The sequence below is a fragment of the Entelurus aequoreus genome, linkage group LG14 (assembly GCF_033978785.1).
Source record: "Entelurus aequoreus isolate RoL-2023_Sb linkage group LG14, RoL_Eaeq_v1.1, whole genome shotgun sequence".
In the NCBI taxonomy this organism is placed as follows: Eukaryota; Metazoa; Chordata; class Actinopteri; order Syngnathiformes; family Syngnathidae; genus Entelurus; species Entelurus aequoreus.
Window position 1 is genome coordinate 51,450,077 of NC_084744.1, and position 26,534 is coordinate 51,476,610.

The window sequence follows — 26,534 nt, forward strand, 5'->3', positions numbered from 1 at the left end:
TTTCTCCAGATTCTCTGAACACTTTGATGATATTACGGACCGTAGATGGTGAAATACCTAAATTCATTGCAATAGCTGGTTGAGAAAGGTTTTTCTTAAACTGTTCAACAATTTGCTCACGCATTTGTTGACAAAGTGGTGACCCTCGCCCCATCCTTGTTTGTGAATGACTGAGCATTTCATGGAATCTACTTTTATACCCAATCATGGCACCCACCTGTTCCCAATTTGCCTGTTCACCTGTGGGATGTTCCAAATAAGTGTTTGATGAGCATTCCTCAACTTTATCAGTATTTATTGCCACCTTTCCCAACTTCTTTTTCACGTGTTGCTGGCATCAAATTCTAAAGTTAATGATTTGCAAAAAAAAAAATGTGTATCAGTTTGAACATCAAATATGTTGTCTTTGTAGCATATTCAACTGAGTATGGGTTGAAAATGATTTGCAAATCATTGTATTCCGTTTATATTTACATCTAACACAATTTCCCAACTCATGGAAACGGGGTTTGTATACTAATAACATATCATCAAACTCTGGACTATAAGCCGCCATATTTTCCTACGCTTAGTACCCTGCGGCTTATAAAACAGTGCTGCTAATTATGGATTTTTCTTCGCTGACGGCCATAATGCATATAGTTTAAATAAATAAAGAAAACACTAACTATCTATCTGAAGGAATTAATAAATGGTAAATGGGTTATACTTGTATAGCGCTTTTCTACCTTCAAGGTACTCAAAGCGCTTTGACACTATTTCCACATTCACCCATTCACACACACTGATGGCGGGAGCTGCCATGCAAGGCCCTAACCACAATGAAGTGTCTTGCTCAAGGACACAACGGACGTGACGAGGTTGGTAGAAGGTGGGGATCGAACCAGGAACCCTCAACTCTCCCAACTGCGCCACGCAATAAAGTACTATCTATCTAAATACACTGAAAATGTGTGTTGTTTGTGCTACGGCGCCATCTTTTAGACGAGTTTTCTCATTGGAGATGCTGCAGTGCCCTTCTGTTTAGACTGAGCTTTGAACCGGAAGTAAAAGTGCCGTTCTGTCTTCTAACTGTCAATAGAGTTTCTACTCGTATAAATTCTTCACTCATCACTCCGAGCAACGTACGTAAGTTTTACAATATAACTAAAACAATGCATACTAACTACACCGTCCCATGTGTGATGTCCGAAGGAGTGTTTTCATGCATATTTGTACGTGCTATCATAATGTAATGAAGCTAGCGTCGTTAGCATTAGCTAATACGCTAACATGTTTACGAGTGTCTGTGTTATTAACTTACAATGGCATTCTTTTTGCATTGTTTCAGTTTAAACAAATCCTTAGTAAATTCACCAGGAGTGTTATGACGGGGTGCAAACGGTCGACTCCGGACAGGACTTGCAGGTAGGAACATGATTTATTCTCATAAATCCTAAAATGAAGACAGGAACAAACCAAACGAAGCGTGCCCAACACAAGAAAAGCTAGCGGAATAGCTCACAAGGAAAACACTAAGACGGGACTTAGCGTAAGACACGCACAGGGAACTAGAAAACATTGAACGTAGCAGTTGCGTAAGGCAAATAAATTTATTATTTATTATTTATTAGCCTTTATTTAACCAGGTAAAATCCCATTGAGATCAAAGATCTCTTTTCCAAGGGAGACCTGGCCAAGAGGGCAGCAGCAAGGTTACATTAAAAACAGTAAACAAATACATAAAACATCACATTTACGACATTAAAACTTGCTCACATAACACATGTGCATACAGACAAGGTAGACTGCAGTCCTTTCACAGAAGCTTTAAACTCATTCAACGTAACAAGGGTTTGAAGTTTAATATTCGATTGTAGGTTATTCCAAGCCTTCGCTGCTGAAAACTTAAATGCTTTCTTGCCCAGTTCAGTTCTTACTTTGGGTACGACAAATTGCAGAACATTCATTGAACGAAGATTGTGACTTCCTTGTTTCTTTGTTAAAAGACAAGACAGATAAGATGGAGTGATACCCAGAATGGTTTTGTAGATGAAAACATACCAATGATTGAGGCGTCGAGCACTTAAAGATGTCCAGTTAACCATTGAGTATAATACGCAATGGTGAGTAAGGGGAGCGCAGTTGGTGATAAATCTCAGTGCACCGTGGTACACACTATCCAGCTTGTGGAGACAACCAGCAGTAGCATTCATGTACAACACATCTCCATAGTCAATAACAGGTAAGAAGGTTGTTTCCACCAATTTCTGTTTCACAGTAAAAGAAAAACAAGACTTGTTTCTATAATAAAATCCCAGTAAAAGTTTCAGTTTTTTTACAACATACTGAATGTGCTCCTTAAAACTCAAGTGGTCATCAATTAAAAATCCTAAATATTTAAAAGCACATACTAACATAATTTGTTGCCCATTTCTTGTTAAAATGTTCTCACACAGAAGATAAAAAGAATCCAGACCGACTGACTGGCAAAGGCAGGCTTAAATAATGTCTCTTGATTACAAGCAGGTGCGCGTCCCGAACACAAGAGGCAGGTGAAAATAATACGTAGCCATGGTAACAAACTCAGAGGTGCATAAACAGGAACTAAAGGAGTCCAAAACTAACAGAAAACACAAGTGACTCGAAAAACTTAGACTATGATCCGGGCAGCGGATCATAACAAGGAGGTCACCATGGAGTTATAGAGTCTGTTTAGCTGATTGGAGAGCTAGCTTACGCAGCTAGTGCGTCCATGACTATGCCTTCTGTTTTGTTTTATCATCCGGTTTTATCATCCGTTTTACTGCCGTGTTACAGACACTGTTTGTAAACAATGAAGGTATGTAAATAAACATTTACAAATATATTTCCGTGTAAATGACTCATGGGGCGGCATGGCGTAGTGGGTTGAGCGCCCGTGTCAGAAACCTGAGGGTTGCAGGTTCGCTCCCCGCCTCTTACCATGCCGTTGTGTCCTTGGGCAGGACACTTCACCCTTGCCCCCGGTGCCGCTCACACCGGTGAATGAATGTTGAATGAATGATAGGTGGTGGTCGCAGGGGCCGTAGGCGCAAATTGGCAGCCACGCTTCCGTCAGTCTACCCCAGGGCAGCTGTGGCTATGAAAGTAGCTTACCACCACCAGGTGTGAATGAATGATGGGTTTTTAACATGTAAAGCGACTTTGGGTACTTAGAAAAGCGCTATATAAATCCCAGGTATTATTATTATTATTATCATTTCGCAATGAAAAAGGAGGATTACCTCCTTTTTCTTCAGGACAACCTAAAATCATGAGCCCGTACTTTGGGTCTTGGGCGCAGTTGGGTATTCTAAGTATACTTGCCAACCTTGAGACCTCCGAATTCGGAAGATGGGGGGGAGGGGCGGATTTTGGGGGGCTCGGGGTTTGGTGGTATCGGCGGGTGTATGTTGTAGCGTCCCGGTAGAGTTAGTGCTGCAAGTGATTCTGGGTATTTGTTTTGCTGTGTTTATGTTGTGTTACGGTGCGGATGTTCTCCCGAAATGTGTTTGTCATTCTTGTTTGGTGTGGGTTCAGTGTGGCGCATATTTGTAACAGTGTAAAGTTGTTTAAAAAAAGACACAAGATACACTTACCATTAGTGCATCAACCCAAGAAAACCCTCCCTCCCCCATTCACACTCATCCACACTCATTTACACAAAAGGAGCTGTCTCTTTCTGTTATTAAAAAAAAAAAAACTTCTGGTTCCTACAATATAGAATAATACAGTCTGCTAGGGATACAGTCTTTAGAGCACACATGATTGTGTGCTGGTCCACTAACATTTTCACTAATTACTATTTTTTATGTAATTGTTTTTAAATTGCTTTACTTTCAAACAAAACAAACAAAGGACCTTAACTTCACCAGACCGGGTTGTCAATGAAATCAGATTTTCAAAAGGGTTCTTAAAACCAGGTCCAGTTCAGATTACGTCCAGATCGGGCTCAGCAACACACACCTTCACCCATGTACACTGAAAACCAGGGAACACAACAGGTTGCATACAATCCACAAACAAAAATACATTTTCAAATTAAGCACCCATATACAGTCCAGATCACATCCAAATCGAACTCAGCAACACATACCTTCATTTATGTACACTTAAAATAGGGAATACAACAACAGATTGCATATCATATATAAACAAAATTACATTTTCAAAATAAGCCTTTGAGGACTTCCCATCTTTTTTTATGTTTTTTGGCATCATTATCGTTTTCAACCATATAATTTTCTAAAGTTAAAAAATACTGGATAAATGTTTTAAAGAAAGAAATACTAAGTGAATATCTGTTTTTTGCCTTAAAAATAAACCTTTTACCGAGTACTATAATTAAATTGACTAAATCATGATTGTCAATGAACTCTCCTAAAATAACAGAAACCACATTAAGCTTCATAAACAAACCAATCCTTAAACACATTTTTTCAACTTCCACCCAAAATGAACACACAATATGACAATACCAAAACAAATGTAGGGTGGATTCAGGCTCCTGACAACAAAATCGGCAATCATCTGACTCTGTCATATTCCATATTTTTAACATTTTTCCCGTGGGTAGGAAGTTATAAATAATTTAAATTTGAAAATAACGATTTTGCACATCGATAGTGGTTTTGTAGATTAATTTGAATATTGCATCCCATGGCAACGGGCAGTCAAAAAAGTCCTCCCATTTTCCATATGTGTTGTATGGGGCAGCCTTCAAAGATTTCTTTATTAAATAAAACTTATATATTTTTCTATTTATTTTAGTTCCTTTTTGCCAACTAGAATTTCTTATTAAGGGTTTACAAACTAATACTTTAGTAGTTCCATAATTAATTTGTTTCCATCTTTTCCCAATGACTCCAGTTAGTTGATTAAATGAAAAGCTTGAACAAGCATCACCATACATATTTGTAAATTCATCATATTTCATAATTTTTCCATTCTCATTGATAATGTCATTGACAAAAATGATTCCTCTTTCAAACATATTTTTCCAAAAGAAAGGCTTTCCATCTATTACAATATTAGAGTTCATCCATATTATTTGCAGCAAAATATCATCTCTTTTTTCTGGTACATAAAATTGAAAACACCACCATGAGTGGATTGTTTCCTTTATGAACCCCGCCATGTTTCCCAGCAGACTCTCTACATAAGAAAAATGGGAGGGGATCACTTGTAAAAAAGGATACAATTTCTTTTGATACAATACATGTTTTTTGTCCAACAGGACACTTGTGTACCACTCAGTGTTTAAATACATCTTTGGAACAATTGATGCTTTTAAAGACAGACACATAGCTTCAAGGTTGAGAAGTTTCAGGCCCCCATATTCATATTCATTGTACAAAACCTTTCTTTTAATCCTTTCTGGTTTGCCGTCCCAGACAAAATCGAAGACCCTCCGCTCATAAATCTTAAAAAAGTTTTGTGATGGAGCTGGTAATGACAAAAACAAATAAATAAATTGAGGAATAATTAACAAGTTGACAATAGATATTTTACCATACAAGGTTAAGGATTTCCCTTTCCATAATTGCATAATTTTATCCAGCTTTCTTAGTCGATTATCATAATTTACTGAGCCTAGATCTTCCAGGTTCTCTGGGACAACAACACCAAGTATGTTAACTGGTCCATCTGTCCACAAAACAGGCACTTTGCATTTCATTCGAAAGGACGTTCCCTTTAGATTTCCGATCCTTAATATTTTACATTTATCATAATTTAACTTAAGCCCAGATTGCTGTGAAAATATGTCCAAAAGATCAAGAAGGTTTTGCAGACAATGAGGATTGGGGCTTATAAAGAAGCTTGTATCGTCTGCATAAATTGTTATTTTACTTTCAATATTATTATTACTGAGCCCTTCCATATTTTTATTCAATCTAACTTTAATCGCCAATATTTCCATAGCAATAATAAATAAGTATGGAGACAAAGGGCACCCTTGTTTTAGACCTCTTAATAGAGGTATTGTCCCAGAGATGTATCCATTATTGATAATTCTACAATTAGTTATATTATATAGCGTCTTGATCCAGTGTAATAAGGAGTTGCCAAAATTGAAAAAAACTAAGCTTTTACATGTTTATACGGCCACCCTCAGCGTGACCTGTATGGCTATTTATCAAGTATGCCTTGCATTCACTTATGTGTGTGTAAAAGCCGCATATATTATATGACTGGGCCGCTGTTTGTATGGAGGAAAAGCGGACGTGACGACAGGTTGTAGAGAACGCTAAAAACAGTGCCTTTAAGGCACGCCCCCAATATTATTGTCCGGGTAGAAATCGGGAGAAATTCGGGGGAATGGTTGCCCCGGGAGATTTTCGGGAGGGGCACTGAAATTCGGGAGTCTCCCGGAAAAATCGGGAGGGTTGGCAAGTATGAGTGCGTCCATCACGATGACTTCTGTTTTGTTTGATCAGCCGTTTTACTGCTGTGTTTGTAAACAATTAAGGTATGTAAATAAACATTTACAAATATATTTCCGTGTAAATGACTCATTTCGCAATGAAAAAGGAGGATTACCTCCAAATTCTTCAGGACAACCTAAAATCATCAGCCCGTACTTTGGGTCTTGGGCGCAGTTGGGTGTTCCAACAGGACAATGACCCCAAACACACGTCAAAAGTTGTAAAGGAATGGCTAAATCAGGCTAGAATTAAGGTTTTAGAATGGCCTTCCCAAAGTCCTGACTTAAAAATGTGTGGACAATGCTGAAGAAACAAGTCCATGTCAGAAAACCAACAAATTTAGCTGAACTGCACCAAAATTGTCAAGAGGAGTGGTCAAAAATTCAACCAGAAGCTTGTGGATGGCTACCAAAAGCGCCTTATTGCAGTGAAACTTGCCAAGGGACATGTAAGCAAATATTAACATTGCTGTATGTATACTTTTGACCCAGCAGATTTGATCACATTTTCAGTAGACCCATAATAAATTCATAAAGGAACCAAACTTCATGAATGTTTTGTGTGACCAACAAGTATGTGCTCCAATCACTCTATCACAAAAAAATAAGAGTTGTAGAAATTATTGGAAACTCAAGACAGCCATGGCATTATGTTCTTTACAAGTGTATGTAAACTTTTGTTCGCGACTGTATAGTCCGGTGCGGCTAATAAATGGAACAATATTTTCCCCCTCTAAAATTTAGTGGGTGCGCTCTATAGTCCGGAAAATACAGTAGTCATGTTGTAACGTGTAAAAACTAACCTAACTGAAACACAACCCCCCGGCCATAAAGCAATAACTGTTGGCATGTGGAAACACTGCGAGTGCTTTCCAAGCCGTACGAGAGGGAGAAAGTGAGAGCATTACCTGGACTATGTGAAGGTTTATGGACTGGGGAGTAAAAATAAATGTATGGGAAGCACAAGCCAGCGTGGGGCTATTCTTGAACGCTTTAATGACGGCTACAGGGCCTCATCCACGCGTCAACTGTTGCCTTCAGGCCCCGTGCAGTTACCCTTTAGGAAGCACTGTACCAAAAATGACTACTGTTAAGTGCCAGTATAAATTCCCAGGTACCGGGAATTGGTTAAATTTAAAGTTAAAGTACCTATGATTGTCACACACAGACACTAGGCAGGGTTTCCCACACATTCATTTATTTGTGGCAGCCCGCCACGAAAGAATTACGTCCGCCACAAATAAAAAATATAAATAAAAAAATAAAATAAAATAAAAAATTAAAAACAAATATTTTTTTTTTTTGTCCTTTCCAGCTTCTCAGGTAAAGCATATATGTAGATGCCCATATCGGCTGTTCAGATTTACTTAACAAAAGAGAAGTGTAGGATACTTCTCTTGTTGCCTTATTTGTATTTGACTGTATTAAATGTATTTATATTAGAAACACAACATGTGTATATAACAAAGGGTGCAAAGTCTGCAGGCAGTAGGAAACACATGGTTAAGTGTAGGGAGTAAAACTGATGGCAGTCTAAAGTTCAAGATTTTTGGAGCTCTTTGTTCAGTGGATCAGATGTTTGATGAAGCTCTGTGTCTATCTACCACCACTACTGTTTTCTGTTTATTTGTTACTGACTGTGGCAGGACACCTCTGCCTCTGTTTCACTTTATGTTGCTGGTAAATAATATGGTTGTAGTAGTAGGCTAAAGTTAAAATATTTAGTATGCACTAATTAAAGGGGCAGAGCTTTGAGACATTTTAGCTTTTATATTTTATAAGATATATTTTTTGTAAGAACCACAATTAATAAATATATTTCAGTGAATAACTTATTGTTGAAATCTGTATATAAATATGTACATAAAGTGTTGTAATTATATTGTAAAATGGATGGATAGATGGACGTTTAAAACAAAACTGTTATTATTAATTAGTAAGTATACATTTTTTTAGCCTTTTTAGAGAAAATCAAATCATTGTAGTAAATTATGCAAATTACTCGATGATGTCATGGTGACCACGCCCATAGCCACACCCCCACCGCCACAGGTATCTTGGCAGTTTATGGGAAACACTGCTATGTATGGTGAAATTTGTCCTCTGCATTTGACCCATTCCCTTGTTCACCCCCTGGGAGGTGAGGGGAGCAGTGGGCAGCAGCGGTGGCCGTGCCCGGGAATCATTTTTGGTGATTTAACCTCCAATTCCAACCCTTAATGCGAGTCTTTGGTATGACTCGTACCGTTGAGGTGAAAATGTAAACGGTACCCTTCCATTGTTATAGGTGACAAAACATTGAATTTTTAAAAAGGGAACTGCACTTTTTTGGGAATGTTGCCTATCATGTACAATCCTTACGTAAGACAATGTTTATGCAATGTAAATTGTAAAATATGCCAAGCACGATGTGGCTAACAATGCAGCTAATGGGAGTATTTCCTTGCAACCATAGAGTTCTCTAAAAAAATACATCCAAAAAAGCGGCAACAAAACTCCCTTGACATGTCATGACCTGAATATTAACCAAGTATTAGCGACGTTGTTATTATAAGCGCTGACACAGACAAACTACTTTTAACGGCGCCGTGATCACAGTGAGCTAACTGTATCGACATACTGAGCTGCTGCATCGCCTCTGAGTTGGTAAAAGTTAATTCTCCATTATAAATCATGCCTCTCACCTGGATAGTACAAGATTGTGGACATAACTTTGACATCCAACTTAAAGTTAAAGTTAAAGTACCAATGATTGTCACACACACACACTAGGTGTGGTGAAATTATCCTCTGCATTCGACCCATCACCCTTGATCACCCCCTGGGAGGTGAGGGGAGCAGTGAGCAGCAGCGGCGGCTGCGCCCGGGAATAATTTTTGCTGATTTAACCCCCAATTCCAACCCTTGATGGTGAGTGTCAAGCAGGGAGGTAATGGGTCCCATTTTTAAAAGTCTTTGGTATGACTCGGCCGGGGTTTGAACTCACGACCTACCGATCTCAGGGCGGACACTCTAACCACAAGGCCACAGAGCAGGTGGCCTTGGCCTTAGGCCTGAAAATGGCGAGAAGACACAAAAAGACGCTTGTTTGCACCCACCTTTTTTTATGATTAATTTTTCATCTAAACGGGAAGATATAAACATCCCATCAGTCGGCATCCAAGTGGTAGCAGATAGAGATATCCGATAATGGCTTTTTTGCCGATATCCGATATTGTCCAACTCTTAATTACCGATTCCGATATCAACCGATACCGATATATACAGTCGTGGAATTAACACATTATTATGCCTAGTTTTGTTGTGATGCCCCGCTGGATGCATTAAACAATGTAACAAGCTTTTCCAAAATAAATCAACTCAAGTTATGGAAAAAGAATGCCATATTTATTATTGAAGTCACAAGTGCATTATTTTTTTTAACATGCCTCAAAACAGCAGCTTGGAATTTGGGACATGCTCTCCCTGAGAGAGCATGAGGAGGTTGAGGTGGGCGGGGGGCTAGCGGGGGGTGTATATTGTAGCGTCCCGGAAGAGTTAGTGCTGCAAGGGGTTCTGGGTATTTGTTATGTTGTGTTTATGTTGTGTTACGGTGCGGATGTTCTCCCGAAATGTGTTTGTCATTCTTGTTTGGTGTGGGTTCACAGTGTGGCGCATATTTGTAACAGTGTTAAAGTTGTTTATACGGCACACCCTCAGTGTGACCTGTATGGCTGTTGACCAATTATGCGTTATACATTCACTTGTGTGTGTGAAAAGCAGTAGATATTATGTGATTGAGCCGGTACGCAAAGGCAGTGCCTTTAAGGTTTATTGGCGCTCTGTACTTCTCCCTACGTCCGTGTACACAGCTGCATTTTAAAAAGTCCTAAATTTTACTTTATGAAAACGATACCGATAATTTTGAAAGCGATACCGATCATTTCCGATATTACATTTTAAATCATTTATCGGCAGATCATATCGGCAGTACGATATTATCGGACATCTCTAGTAGCAGACATTGTACAGTAAGTGACTGTTTTATTATGTTCATAGTTTGTGTTTCATGTTTAGCACTTAGCAATACTGCTACACGATGCTTAGTGTTTCACTAAAGCTGGATCTGTTTAGCACACAGGTTCTAAAACTTGTAGATCTTTCTTACATTCAGGATCAAAAATATGAGGTTCAGGATCATCTTTTGTCCCAAAGTAGTCTTTGTTGTCGCTCATGAAGTCTGCCATGATTAGTAATATTGTTAAGGAAAAAGTGGACGTTGTGATGCGTCTGTGGAATGAATACGCTTAAAATGAGCAAAATAGGGAAATATTAAATGTTAATATGAATGTTACTACATTACATATTGTGGGGGGAGATGTTGTCAGCGCTGCCTGCAGGAGCAAAGGTCACTGCTTCTGTCCATGGTGCTGAGGACAGAGCACCATCAGTGCTGACGGCGAGACACAGCTGCCAGGCGATTAGATTTCACAGGTGGTACGTGGTAATCTAATCATCTGTTGTCTTTAACAGTAAGCGGCCGGGAGCAGAGAGAGAGAGAGAGGATACGGACGTGACTGAAAGGTCACGTTCTACTGGAGAGAAAGACTTTGAAAAAAACCTATATGCATTAAAACTTTGTTAAAAATGGCACGCTTGGCTCCTGTGAAGTGTCTGTCAGTGGGACCGCTAGGAAGCGACTTCCACATATACACTACCGTTCAAAAGTTTGGGGTCACCCAAACAATTTTGTGGAATAGCCTTCATTTCTAAGAACAAGAATAGACTGTCGAGTTTCAGATGAAAGTTCTCTTTTTCTGGCCATTTTGAGCGTTTAATTGACCCCACAAATGTGATGCTCCAGAAACTCAATCTGCTCAAAGGAAGGTCAGTTGTGTAGCTTCTGTAACGAGCTAAACTGTTTTCAGATGTGTGAACATGATTGCACAAGGGTTTTCTGATCATCAATTAGCCTTCTGAGCCAATGAGCAAACACATTGTACCATTAGAACACTGGAGTGATAGTTGCTGGAAATGGGCCTCTATACACCTATGTAGATATTGCACCAAAAACCAGACATTTGCAGCTAGAATAGTCATTTACCACATTAGCAATGTATAGAGTGTATTTCTTTAAAGTTAAGACTAGTTTAAAGTTATCTTCATTGAAAAGTACAGTGCTTTTCCTTCAAAAATAAGGACATTTCAATGTGACCCCAAACTTTTGAACGGTAGTGTATATATTTGATTAAGTTTTTGGATGCTTTTTAGAGCGCTTTATAGGTGTAATAGAGCGACCCCCACTGGCTCCATTGTTAGCAGACTCTTGCTCGTGTTTATTACGAGTTAAAATGCATAAAAAAGAAAAACATGTGTTCTTGTCCAACATAAGGATTGTGAAGGATAAACAAAAATTCCTTAAAGACGTTTAACAAAATTACATTGGGTACATCAAACGTTAGTGCAAGTCATGACGTCTGAAAAGGAGTAGGAAGAACCAAAGCTAATTAAAACATATCCCTTCGTCCATATCTGAGCATTTACTGATAGTTTGTTTACTTTCCGTTTCTCACTTGTACCAGGTTACATATTTTCCTCCAGAGAAAGAAAAGGATAGAAGTGTGTAAAAAAAGAATAAAATTGTGTTAGAGTAAAGTAAGTAAAGTAAAATAAGGTATGTGCTACTTTTTTTCTGTAATTATGTGGATTATTGTCATAGTGGTGCGATAGTTTTAATGTCCCTATGTCTTTATTTAGTTTATATATATATATATATATATATATATATATATATATATATATATATATATATATATATATATATATATATATATATATATATAATTTCAATATATTTATTTATTTATACATGCACCTTATTGCTTTTTTTATCCTGCACTACCATGAGTTTATGTAACAAAATTTCATTCTTATCTGTGCTGTAAAGTTCAAATTTGAATGACAATAAAAAGGAAGTCTAAGTCTAAGTCTAATGTCATAATTACTAGTCATTGTGGTCTACCTGAAATCGTTCAGCCCCTCCACCATGCGGCTGTAAGCCAAGGCCCTCTGGCTGCTGTCAGCTGATCGCCGGCTCAGCTTCATGGCCTGCAGGATGACATAAAACACTTTCAGCAAGGTGACACTTGTCATTTTGGGCAGGTATGCCCAAAGCGGGGCCCGTGGGCCAAATTTGGCTTGTCGTGTCATTTCGTTTTCCCCGCACATAAACGGAGCAGCTCAGTCGCCAGAACTGTGCATTAAGAACAGTGGTACTGTGTCAGGTTCAAACACTGATGACATCTATTAAACAAGACAAGAAGCAAGGAATTAAACAGAGACAGAATTCAATTTGGCTCAATGAGGAGTGCGCATACACCTGTACCCTTGTACAGTGTTCCACCACGCTCTGACGAAAGATTGTACGCCTCCTCTTTTATTTGGACTTTCCCTGATTACATGGCAACAGCTGCTTCTAAGGGAGGGGGGTCGTAAACAGCCATCGCCTTTGGTTACAAAACAGTTCAAAGAAAAGGTCGTAAAACAGTTAAAAGAAAAGGTGCCTGGAGGGCTGCTGCCTTTTAATAGAGCGACAGGTGATTAGATAATCAGGCCCAGGTGGGCCATCTACGCACCTGTCGCTGATTTCGAAGCCGGTCCTGGCACACCCCGTTTTGCTGCAGGTCCGCAGACCAACGCCCCCCTCCACAATGTTACTGCATATGTCAGCAGCTAAATTAGGAGCCTTTGTTTGCTTACTTACTAATAAAAGACACGTTTTCTAGTATGTTCACTATTTTATTTAAGCACAAACTTGCAATAAGAAACATATTTTTAATGTACTGTACAATTTTTTTGTTAAAATAAAGCCAATAATGCCATTTTTTGTGGTCCCCTTTATTTAGAAAAGTACCGAAAAATATCGAAATAATTTTGGTACCGGTACCAAAATATTGGTATCGGGACAACACTATCACCAACTTGTTTGTTTGATATACAGTAATGTATAGCACTTTATATTGTGTTCAAAACGTAAAATTCACTAAAATATGGACTTTTGTTAAGGCTGGAACCAATTATTTATATTAACACTGTTTCATATGGAGAGATTTTCTTCACTATACAAACTGTACAAATACTGTTCAAGAACCAATTAATTTCTACTGTATTTACATCTGACTTTTGTTACATTCTTAGATTTCAAGCTAGTATTTGTATTAATTTGTATAGAGGGGTAACTGATGTTGGTTTTAAGCCTTTTGTGGATGAAAAGTGCTATATTTATAAACCAAAGTTGGGTTTGACTTAAAGGTATGGAACTGGCTACCACGTCACTCACCTGTTCGATGGCGCTCTTGAGTTTGTTCATGTGGCTCTCGAAGAGCGGAAAGTGGGAGAAAAAGAAGTCCTGGAAGCGGTTGTTCTCCTCGGGGTTTGTGGACAGCGTGAAGATGACCCCGATGGCGATCTTCTTCTTGCGTGCCGCGCCCAGGCTCTGCCCGCCGCTCTCGTCGGACATGTTGAAGCTCTCCTCCACCGACCTGCTCGTGGACGAGAGAGACAAGAGTTCGGCTGAGAGACCAGAGACAGATTCTAGTGCCATTTTTTGTGTCTGTCGCTCCGCAAAAGGGTGCCCAAAACAGTACAGCGTAGACTTGAAAGCTTTGTCTGTAGAGTTAGTGTATATACAGTCGTGGTCAAAAGTTGACATACACTTGTAAAGAACATAATGTCATGGCTGTCTTGAGTTTCCAATCATTTCTACAACTCTTAGTTTTTTGTGATAGAGTGATTGGAGCACATACTTGTTGGTCACAAAAAACATTCATGAAGTTTGGTTCTTTTATGAATTTATTATGGGTCTACTGAAAATGTGATCAAATCTGCTGGGTCAAAAGTATACATACAGCAATGTTAATAATTGGTTACATGTCCCTTGGCAAGTTTCACTGCAATAAGGCGCTTTTGGTAGCCATCCACAAGCTTCTGCTTGAATTGTTGACCACTCCTCTTGACAAAATTGGTGCAGTTCAGCTAAATGTGTTGGTTTTCTGACATGGACTTGTTTCTTCAGCATTGTCCACACGTCAGGACTTTGGGAAGGCCATTCTAAAACCTTAATTCAAGCCTGATTTAGCCATTCCTTTACCACTTTTGACGTGTGTTTGGGTTCATTGTCCTGTTGGAACACCCAACTGCGCCCATGACCCAACCTCCGGGCTGATGGTTTTAGGTTGTCCTGAAGAATTTGGAGGTAATCCTCCTTTTTCATTGTCCCATTTAAAGCACCAGTTCCATTGGCAGCAAAACAGGCCCAGACCATAATACTACCACCGCCATGCTTGACGGTAGGTATGGTGTTCCTGGGATTAAAGGCCTCACCTTTTCTCCTCCAAACATATTGCTGGGCATCGTGGCCAAACAGCTCAATTTTTGTTTCATCTGATTTCACACAGACAAAGATAAGACCTTCTGGAGGAAAGTTCTGTGGTCAGATGAAACAAAAAAATAAGAGTTTTAGAATTTATTGGAAACTCAAGACAGCCATGACATTATGTTTTTTTTACAAGTATATGAAAACTTTTGACCACAACTGTATATATATATATGCTGGCTGTATAAATTATCATTATTAAGGTATTGCTTAATCCACTGAGAGTCGCACACTGAAAAATTAATAGATGCGGGGGCCATTTTGATATTTTCCATTGTCAAAACCAATACAATATATACGGTAGATTTTTTTTTTAACCTTCAAAAACCTTTCCCCTCAAGTTTGTTCCCAGTGACCCATAGGCACATAGTCGTAAAAATTTAAACAATAACTCATCTATTATTATTTTTTACATTCTTTATTCAACACTTACAGTAAACCTGCAGATCCTCTTCAGGTCTATATGTTGATATAAAGATACATGTATATTTTCTTAATGTTTTATGCACTTTTTGTCAAAGAAAACACAGTTTTGTATGGCAAAAACACAAAATGAGGAATATTTCCCACCCAAAATCTCAATGTGGAATATTTGATGTGAACTAATTGGAGCCTTTCACAGTTCAATAATTACCAACATTGATTTTAATTAATTATTATTTTTAGAGCAATAACTGTTTAAAAAAAAAAAAACAACACTAAAATGATCAAGGATCTAAAAGCGCCCCACTCACAAAAGTGTTAGAATTAAAACTTTTTTTTTAATACTTTTAACACTTCTAATCTATACGTTGATTAGAAGTTTATTAAAAATATTTTATTCTGTTCTTTTTGTTTGTTTTATTCCCTTTTTGTCAAATATGTGGCGCAAACACAAAATATGCAATATTTTCCCCAAAGAATATTTCAAAGTGGCATATTGGATGTGAAGTAATTGGAGCCTTCAATAGGTCTGTAATTCATAACATTGATTTTGATTCATCATTACTTTTCAAACAGAGACGGTTTTGAAGAAAAAAAATCAGCCTCCATGGCAACTTTGTCTTACTAGACTTAGCCTTAGACAAACTTTAATGATCCACAAGGGAAATTGTTCCACACAGTAGCTCAGTTACAATGATGGAAAGTGTAAGGATGGAAAGGACGACAATGCAGGTATAAATAGACTAAATATAGCGATATAAAATATAACATATATACGTAATATATACATAATATATGTACAGTATATTATATATACTGATATATTATATTATGTCTATATCATATATACAATATATAACAATTACCATGTACAACAGACCTGGGCATTCTGCGGCCCGCATCCGGCCCTTTGTACGTCCCTGTCCGGCCCGCGTGAGGCCAATCATAAATTACAAAATAAATTTTAAAAAGTATCTATTTCGAGTGTGCAATACAACGGTGCTGCTTTTGTTTTGAAAAGCGTTATTTGTATGACTTCCGTGTGGACGTATGCTCGTGCGCGCAGCGGCAATCACAAATTACAAAATACATGTGCTGCTTTTATTTTGAAAAGTGTTATTTATGGGCGTATGTCTTGTTAGTGAAGGCGCACAGCGACAAGTGATGCCCGGTCCGCCCGGTTATCCCCGAGACGCTAAAAAAAGAAAAGGTGATGACGAATGGCGTGTTTTCAACAAGACATGGACTGCCAAGTAAAGATAAAGCCGTGTGCTTAATTTGTAGTACACATGTTGCTGTGTTTAAAGAATACAGTGTAACGACCTGCTGACGTTGATGTTGTGTTCTTGAGTTGCGTAAATGAGGAGCGAGGATAAACGTGAGTGTGAAAGGAACGAGATAAGTTGAGCTGTGTTAGTATAGCTTGCTCAATAAAAGTTTAAAAAGAGAGTCAGACTTGGTGTGCACTTCTTCTGGACGCTACAATTGGTGGCAGAAGTAAAACTTTGCGCATACTGCACTGCTCAATTGTGTGCGCAGCCTGCTACGTCATCGAGAGGTACGTGCCACGTGAGGAGCTCGCCGCAGAGAGAGAGAGAGAGAGAGAGAGAGAGAGAGAGAGATAGAGAGAGAGAGAGAAAGGAAGGAGAGAGGCAGTGTCTACAGGTGCAGCTCACGCTGCTTGCCATGGGGGAATTCCGCCCTCAATGAAGACTCCCAGGTTTGATGGCAAGGCGAAATGGGAGGCATTTCATCCCACTTCTGACATCAATTGTAGAGTCCAGAAGAAGTGCACACCAAGTCTGACGCTCTTTTTAAACTTTTATTGAGCAACCTATACTAACACAGCTCAACTTATCTCGTTCTTTCCACACGCACATCTATCCTCACTCCTCATTTCCGCAACAGCAACGCTTCCTCCTTCTTCGCCAATCACCTTGCAGGCGTGCTACGTTCACAACAAAGAGGATGCAGGATAAAGTGACAGAAATTGAAATTTTTGCATGGTATTATAAATCAGGAAGTGTTGTGTAAGTAAATAAAACCATCAAAAGCTATCTGCTTTTGTATAACGATAAGTTAGGTTAAATGAAAATATTATTATTTTTTATCTTACGGTATATCAAAAATAATTTAAGCAAAATTTAATTGAAATATTGTCGGTGTGGCCCTCCAGCAGTGCTCGGGTTGCTCATGCGGCCCCCGGTAAAAATTAATTGCCCACCCCTGATGTACCGTATATGTGACAGCAGCAGCAGCATAAAATAGAGAGTAAATCCAGCAGAAAATAGAAAATAGACATTAAAAACAAAGAAGTACCGTAGCTAACATAGAAGGTGTCAGGTAATAGACAGATATCATCTATTGCTGTATGGCGAGTGATTATACAGCTGGATGGAGTGCGGAATGAAGGATTAGAGTCAACGTTGCAACTTTTTCTCAATAGATTTACCTGTTAGCTCTTTTATTTCACTTCTTTTTTTTATTGTACTTTTAGAATGTCTTGGAAAAATATATTACTCTTGAATCAACACCAGTAGTTAATACTACGATCAATGTTAATTACAAAAACTAAATGTGGGATATAAATAATAATGGAAGAATAAGTGTTTGTATATAGTATATTATTGGTACAACTGTTTAACCAACACATGTACAGAGATATTTCACAACTGTTTGTCTATGTCTTTACTGTGTGTATATATTTTAACAGTGTTTATGTTGTGTACAAGGTGTATTTATAATATGTTTTGCAAAGAAAATTTCATATTTCTATGAAGCTCATCTTGTATTTGAGATTGTTTATAGGGTTAGACAAAATAAGTGCTCAACTTCAGCCTAAACTCTTTCGGTCTGTAAAATAGTTTGTTTATTTTGTTGACCACTGACCGAAGAAGTAATAAACTAAACTAAAAATAAACAAGAATGTGCCGCGGGCCGTTAGAAAATTAGCTGCTGGCCGTAAGCCCACGGGCTGCTCTTTGGACACCCCGGGCTTAAACTATATCCAGCATCTATTTATACATTAGACAATTTTTCTTTCGTTTTTTTTACTACTTTATTTACTTGTTTTGTTATCTTTAATCATGTTCCTCTTTTTTAAATTTATTCATTTTTTTCATCATTAACAGTATTGTTTTTCCAAATTTATTTTTTGTGTGCAATTCTTACAAACACACACTATTTAAACACAAGACGTGGACAAACTCTGCTTCTTCACTGCAAAAAGTCAGTGTTCAAAAACAAGAAATAAAAATACAAAAAATCAGGGGTATTTTATTTGAACTGAGCAAAATTATCTGCAATAGAACAAGAAAATTTGGCTTGTCAAGACTTTCCAAAACAAGTAAAATTAGCTAACCTCAATGAATCCAAAAATACCTTAAAATAAGTATATTAATAATAATATTAATAATAATAATACCTGGGATTTATATAGCGCTTTTCTAAGTACCCAAAGTCGCTTTACATGTTTAAAAACCCGTCATTCATTCACACCTGGTGGTGGTAAGCTACTTTCGTAGCCACAGCTGCCCTGGGGTAGACTGACGGAATATATTCTCACTAATAACAAGTGTACTACTATATGAGTACGTATTTTCTATTGTTTCATTGAAAATAAAACAGCTAAGTCCATTTGGCTGTCATCTGTTTTAATATGAGACACAATTGTGTCAGAGTCATGATTTATTTTTTTACATGCTTGAAATAAGAAATTATTACTTTAAAAAAGTAGTTTTATACTTGTGAGTGTTGATGACACAGCTTTGCAACAGTTGATATTCTAGTTTCAAGCATGTTTTACTCAATATAGGTCATCAAATCTCAGCAACAAGCTGTAATATCTTACTGAGATCATTTAGGACCAAAACCCTTAAAACAAGTAAAACACTCTAACATAAAATCTGCTTAGTGAGAAGAATTATCTTATCAGACAGAAAATAAGCAAATATCACCCTTATTTGAGATATTTAATCTTACTTAGATTTCAGTTTTTGCAGTGTTCCTACTGTAAACATGTAAAGTACATCTATTTTACCTTTGTTAACGTGTGCAAAACAAATAAACTGTGTGTGTTTGAGTGTGTGCCTTACCATCGAGGGAATACTCCATTCTCCAGGCTGGTGGTCTGGCTGCGCAGCCATCGGCGTTGGTAGCTGGATGCGCAGCTGCTGGTCAGCGAGGAGCCGGGTGACGGGAAGGGGGTGATCAGGAGGCTACTGAGTGACGCTGGCAAGACACACGATGCTCAAAATTAATCCTTGCTAATGTATAAAGACTGTCGTCATTCTCGCACAAACACATCCAGCGCTAATATCAAATGGACACCTGCTCCTATTCACAGACAACATGGCGTTACGCCACAATTAACGCTAAACATGATATCCTTTGACCGGTGTTAACCTATTGCTTGTGTTTGAATTTATGACTATATCATCCATTTGGCCAACTCAAAGTTTAAAGGTGTGCCTGCATTGATATAATAATAACAATAATAATAATAAAAATAATAGAGCGTTACTGTAAATTAGTTTTCATACGCCCCACCAAACATGCTCACACTGGTTTTTGCATACCATCGTGGTTTATCGTACGTATAAACGTACACTACCGTTCAAAAGTTTGGGGTCACCCAAACAATTTTGTGGAATAGCCTTCATTTCTAAGAACAAGAATAGACTGTCGAGTTTCAGATGAAAGTTCTCTTTTTCTGGCCATTTTGAGCGTTTAATTGACCCCACAAATGTGATGCTCCAGAAACTCAATCTGCTCAAAGGAAGGTCAGTTTTGTAGCTTCTGTAACGAGCTAAACTGTTTTCAGATGTGTGAACATGATTGCACAAGGGTTTTCTAATCATCAATTAGCCTTCTGAGCCAATGAGCAAACACATTGTACCATTAGAACACTGGAGTGATAGTTGCTGGAAATGGGCCTCTATACACCTATGTAGATATTGCACCAAAAACCAGACATTTGCAGCTAGAATAGTAATTTACCACATTAGCAATGTATAGAGTGTATTTCTTTAAAGTTGCGAACTTTATCGCCGATGTTCTCTACTAAATCCTTTCAGCAAAAATATGGCAATATCGCGAAATGATCAAGTATGACACATAGAATGGATCTGCTATCCCCGTTTAAATAAGAACATTTCATTTCAGTAGGCCTTTAAATACATTCATTTATTTTATATTATCAAATCTAAAAAAAAAAATTAAGAAACAAATTGTGGTATTTTTTTTAAATAATAATAAAAACATATTTTTTTTTTTTTTTGGTATCCTTTTGGTATTTTTTTTGCCAGGTATCCTTGTCAGCCTTCCCGTTTTTGCCGGGCAATCCCGTTTCCGGCGACTTCCCAATCTCATTGTGTTCTCCGATTTTGCTCTTAACAAAAAAAAAACTGCAACCGTGGAAAACACTCAACTAAAATCTCGGCAACACCCGGAGGGTGGGCGCGTCAAAGCAGCGCAGCAGGTTGCATCTTACAAATAAACAACACGAGAGAGCTGGACGGACATGAAGAAGGAAAATACATCTCTGCCAAAAATCCAAACTTTGTAAAACTATGTTGACAAATCGGAGACTTCTTATCTTATCTAAAGATCAGCAAATCACCCGGTCTCATGTTGCGAGGAAGAAATGACGTAAGCCAGTGGCGTCCAAACTCCGTCCCGCTGGCCAAGTGCAACACGTCTTCAATTTGGCCCGCGAGACGTCAACAGTTTAAAATGGAACATGGCCCACAGGGTGTTTTCAAACCTAGTGGAAACATTTGACAGTCTGCTGACTGCATCTTTGTTGCCATATTGAGGACAAATTGAGTAATTTAGGTCAATGTCTACTAATTGTGCTTTGAAAGGGTAACAGCACAGCATTAACTTGTATGACCCAATCCAAACAACCTTCCTATGTCATGCCGCAAAAAAAAAAAATGCAACCAACACAAAAAGTCAACGCAGAAGGCTCACAGAATTTTGGGGATATTATATAAAACACCCAAGTAACATTAAAAAAATTACATCCTATTTAAATCCATTACAATGTCGATGGGAAAAATGCAAAGCACTCTCTCCACACTTATTGCATTTTAGCTGCTTGATATATCTGATTAATTACAAAACTTTAAGCAGGTCGTCACCGAAGTAAATAAGGTAGGAGTCGAACGTTCCCATACTCTTAATATCCTTGTATCATTACAAAACATCTCTGACAAAAGCATAGCTCGGTCGGTAGAGTGGCCGTGCAGCAACTTGAGGTTTCCAGGTTCGATCCCCGTTTCCGCCATCCTAGTCACTGCCGTTGTGTCCTTGGGCAAGACACCCACTTGCTCCCAGTGCCACCCACACTGGTTTAAATGTAACTTAGATATTGGGTTTCACTATGTAAAGCGCTTTGAGTCACTAGAGAAAAGCGCTATATAAATATTATTCACATGACATCGTCGCATGATTTGCTATGATGCGTATATTCTTTAAAAAGCCCCAAAAAATTGAATATTAAATTAAACAAAGCCGTTAAGTATAGTATTAACATATATATTTCTCTTACATAATATTGTTTTGTTCTATTTTTAGCTTGTTGCTGCTTATTGTACAATGTGCTTTGTTGAGAAATGTAATAAAAAGTAATAAAAATGTTTTGTTTTTTAACAAAAAGAGCATAAAACATAAAAAACACATTACAAATAGGGATGTCCGATATCGGCTGTAATATCGGAAATTATCGGTATCTGGGTTTTTTTTTTATTTTATTTTTTTTATTAAATCAACATAAAAAACACAAGATACACTTACAATTAGTGCACCAACCCAAAAAACCTCCCTCCCCATTTACACTCATTCACACAAAAGGGTTGTTTCTTTCTGTTATTAATATTCTGGTTCCTACATTATATATCAATATATATCAATACAGTCTGCAAGGGATACAGTCCGTAAGCACACATGATTGTGCGTGCTGCTGGTCCACTAATAGTACTAACCTTTAACAGTTAATTTTACTAATTTTCATTCATTACTAGTTTCTGTGTAACTGTTTTTATATTGTTGTACTTTCTTTTTTATTCAAGAAAATGTTTTTAATTTATTTATCTTATTTTACAAATTTTTAAAAAAAGTACCTTATCTTCACCATACCTGGTTGTCCAAATTAGGCATAATAATGTGTTAATTCCACGACTGCATATATCGGTTGATATCGGTATCGGTTGATATCGGTATTGGTAATTAAAGAGTTGGACAATATCGGAATATCGGATATCGGCAAAAAGCCATTATCGGACATCCCTAATTACAAATATATAAAAAAACGTTATATCTATGTATAGGTCTGAAGCTATTAAAAAATGTAAAACGTTGAAGGTGAATAACCAAAATATATGAATGACTTATAACACTTTTTTGAGCGTGTCTGTTTTTCAGCAAAGGAGGCACAGTGTGAGTTTTTGGAAAAAAACCTGTCATTTTTTCCAAAAATGATAATGCATCAAAATCAGTTTTATGAATAATTGACCTATTAAGTACCTCATTTAAAATAATTCCACTTTGTAACTTATTTTTGGAAATATTGCATATTTTATGTTTTTCCCACAATAAAATACTTTTTTTTTTTTTTTTTTTTTACAAAAAAAGCATAAAACATGATTAAAATTTTTTTAAATATACAAACATTTGATATCTATGGGTAAGTCTGAAGCTGTTGAAGAATTTGAAGCGTTGAAAGTAAAAAAAAATAAATAAATAAATATACTTTTTTTGAGCTTGTCTGTTTTTCATCGCTTATCGTAGTTTTAAATGATGTAGACTGGAAGGTTACCGTACTTTCCTCTGTGTGCTTAGTTTTACAGTAAGAACCTCTGAAGCAGCCAAAGTTATCTGGCTAAACAAGTCAGTGCATCGGTGCGGTCTTGAAATCTTAAATATGTCGACCCTACCTGACCTGGCGATTCCACTGTCCCTCTCGTCATACGGGCTCCGGCCCGGCATGTCCATGGGGTGACTGTGGCCTGCGCGAGAGGGAGGAGAATATGAATGTAAACACAAACAATCCCTCATTACACTTCACTACATCGTGCAACACTTCAAAGGACATGAAATCTCAATCAAATAAAAGTGAATAAGTGATCATCTGCTGTGCTGTTAGTGTTCTTCCTCACAATGATAACAGGCACTGCTGTTCTAGTGGGCTTTGTAAAAACCCCAAAACCAGCTATTGCAAGGAATTTGGGGATTTCACCTTCTAAGGTCTGTAATATCATCAAAAAGGTTTTAGAGAATCTGGAGAAATCACTGCACATAACATTGAATGACCTTGGATCCCTCAAAAAGCGACATCAGTGTGTAAAGGATATCACCACATGGGCTCAGGAACACTTCAGAAAACCACGGTCAGTAGCTACAGTTTGTCGCTACATCTGTAAATGCAAGTTAAAACTCTACTCTGCAAAGTGAAAGTCATTTATCAACAACACCCAGAAACGCCACCGGCTTCACTGGGCCCGAGCTTATCTAAGATGGACTGATGCAAAGTGTAAAAGTGTTCCTGTGGTCTGACGAGTCTATAGTTCAAATTGTTTTTGGAAACTGTGGACGTCGTGTCCGCCGGAACAAAGAGGAAAAAGAACCATCCGGGGTGTTCTAGGCGCAAAGTTCAAAAGCCAGCATCTGTGATGGTATGGGGGTGTAATAGTGCCCGAGGCATGAGTAACTTACACATCTGTGACGGCACCATTAATGCTGAAAGGTACATACAGGTTTTGCAGCAACATATGTTGCCATTCAAGCAACGTTATCATGGACGCCCCTGCTTATTTCAGCAAGACAAAGGCAAGCCACGTGTTACAACAGTGTGGCTTCATAGTAAGAGTGCAGGTACTAGACTGGCCTGCCTGTAGTCCAGACCTGTCTCCCATTGAGGTAAGGCCATGTAACACAGTGGTAAAAATGCCCTTGTGCAAACTTTTTTGTAACGTGTTGCTGCCATTAAATTCTAAGTTAATGATTATTTGCAAAAAAAAAATTATGTTTTTCAGTTCGAACATTAAATATCTTCTTTGCGGTCTATTCAATTGAATATAAGTTGAAAAGGATTTGCAAATCATTGTATTCTGTTTTTATTTACGATTTACACAACGTGCCAACCTCACTGGTTTTGGGGTTTGTAGATGGAACCCACGTGGTTTCGGTCCCTCCCTGCCTTTTCTGTTCCGCACAGGACTCGAACTCTGGTCTTCCGAGCGTGCTGACAACCGAGCTAAAAGCCAGGGCTGTCAACTGGATAGCCAGCATCGCTCTTGGAGTGAGGTTTCCTAACGTACACATGCAGCCACGTTGGCTGGCCTCTGTTACGTAGAACATGCCAACATAAGGTCCTCCCAATGAGCCTGGTGTCAGTGCAGTGGACGACTTCAATGAAAGTAAGGCTTTTAATATTTAAAAAAAAAATAATAATAATAATAATACATTTAAAAAGAGTTCTTGGCCACAAATGACCAACATTGTTAGTAAAAGTGTGTGTTAGTAAAAGACTACATGCAGCCATGACACCCGTAAAGCACCCATGCAGACTATTCTTGTGGCTCTAAAACAGCTGATTCACAAAAAACCTGTTTGGTCTTCAGAGCGAGACATCTTGGACAGTCAATCGTTTTAATGCTCAGTTTATTTTAACAGAGAGAGACAAATTCTTAAGAAATAAATACATAAAAAGGTTATGAATGGATATGTATTTGATAGCGAAATAAGTATTTGATCCCCCGGCAATCGGCAAATATTGTGACCACACAGAACGGATAATGTGTCTAAGAAATACACAAATGAGTTCTGTCCCTTTAAGAAAGTACTACTAATCTTAACTCATTATTAAAATGAAATTACACAAAGTACTTATATCCCTTAAAGAAAGTACTACTAATCTTAACTCATTATGTATATGAAATACACAAATGGCTTCTGTCCTTTAAGAAAGTACTACTAATCTCAACTAATTATTAAAATGAAATTACACAAAGTACTTATATCCCTTAAAGAAAGTACTACTAATCTTAACTCATTATGAAAATGAAATTACAAAGTACTTATGTTCCTTTAAGAAAGTACTACTAATCTCAGATCATTATGTGTATAAAATACACAAATGAGTTACGGTATGTCCTTTAAGATAGTACTACTAATCTTAACTCATTATGTATATGAAATACACAAATGAGTTATGTCCTTTAAGATAGTACTACTAATCTTAACTCATTATGTATATGAAATACACAAATTAATTATGTCATTTAAGAAATTACTACTAATCTTAACTCATTATGTATATGAAATACACAAATGATTATGTCCCTTTAAGAAAGTACTACTATTCTCAGGTCATTGTGTGTATAAAATACACAAATGAGTTATGTCCTTTTAAGAAAGTACTACTAATATCAGATCATTATGTGTATAAAATACATAAATGAGTTATGTCCTTTTAAGAAAGTACTACTAATCTTAACTCATTATGTATATGAAATACACAAATGGCTTCTGTCCTTTAAGAAAGTACTACTAATCTCAACTCATGTGTATGGAACACACCTGTTACATTCGTATATTTAAAACCTCTACATCACAGGTGTCAAACTCACGGCCCAGGGCCCTTATCTGGCCCGCCGCATCATTTAATGTGGCCCGCAAAAACCTGGAATTAATGTTTTTCTTACTAAAAGTATTTAACTTTTCATTGTGATAGTTCTGCATGCAAATTAATATATTTTAAAATTAATCTAATATTACAACAAATATTAAAATACATTCCAAACATTTTTAAAAACTATAAGTACTGAAATATCTGCTTGAATCATGATTCTAAAGCAAGTAAACATTACTTTTAGGTAATTTTATTTAGTCATCGGAATTTTACCACCAAAAAAAAAGCCTCTGGTACCGTTTTTCATTTATATGTTGTAAAACTTTATTTTTTTTTAAGTAATTTTTTAACTGTAAAATGTGCAAACATTTTTTTTACTGTGTACATAAATAATTTTAAATACTGTATTCATATATTATTTACTGTTACAAGCGGCCCTGAGTGCACCAAAATGTCAGATTTTTTACTGTACAAAAAACACTACAACTACAAAAACCAACTACAAGTATTAAAACTACAAGAAACTGCAATACACTCCAACAATAAAATACAATACACTACCACAATTGTAACAACGACAACAAACTACAAATACCTGATGGTGTGAGTTCCAAACCACATTTTTACTGCAATCAAATACT

At 37.4% G+C, this 26,534-nt stretch overlaps 1 protein-coding gene across 2 annotated transcripts in view; it reads right to left on the minus strand.

Annotated features, from left to right (window-relative positions):
- The window catches only part of fnip1 (folliculin interacting protein 1), a 142,003-nt gene that overhangs the window by 42,561 nt on the left and 72,908 nt on the right, over window positions 1-26,534 (minus strand). For both annotated transcript variants that reach the window (XM_062070142.1, XM_062070141.1), the window contains 4 exons: window positions 23,198-23,269; window positions 19,355-19,490; window positions 13,743-13,944; window positions 12,426-12,511 (listed from right to left, as the gene is read on the minus strand). In XM_062070142.1, coding sequence (XP_061926126.1) covers window positions 12,426-12,511; window positions 13,743-13,944; window positions 19,355-19,490; window positions 23,198-23,269 — 496 coding nt within the window. The remainder of the gene's footprint in view (window positions 1-12,425; window positions 12,512-13,742; window positions 13,945-19,354; window positions 19,491-23,197; window positions 23,270-26,534) is intronic.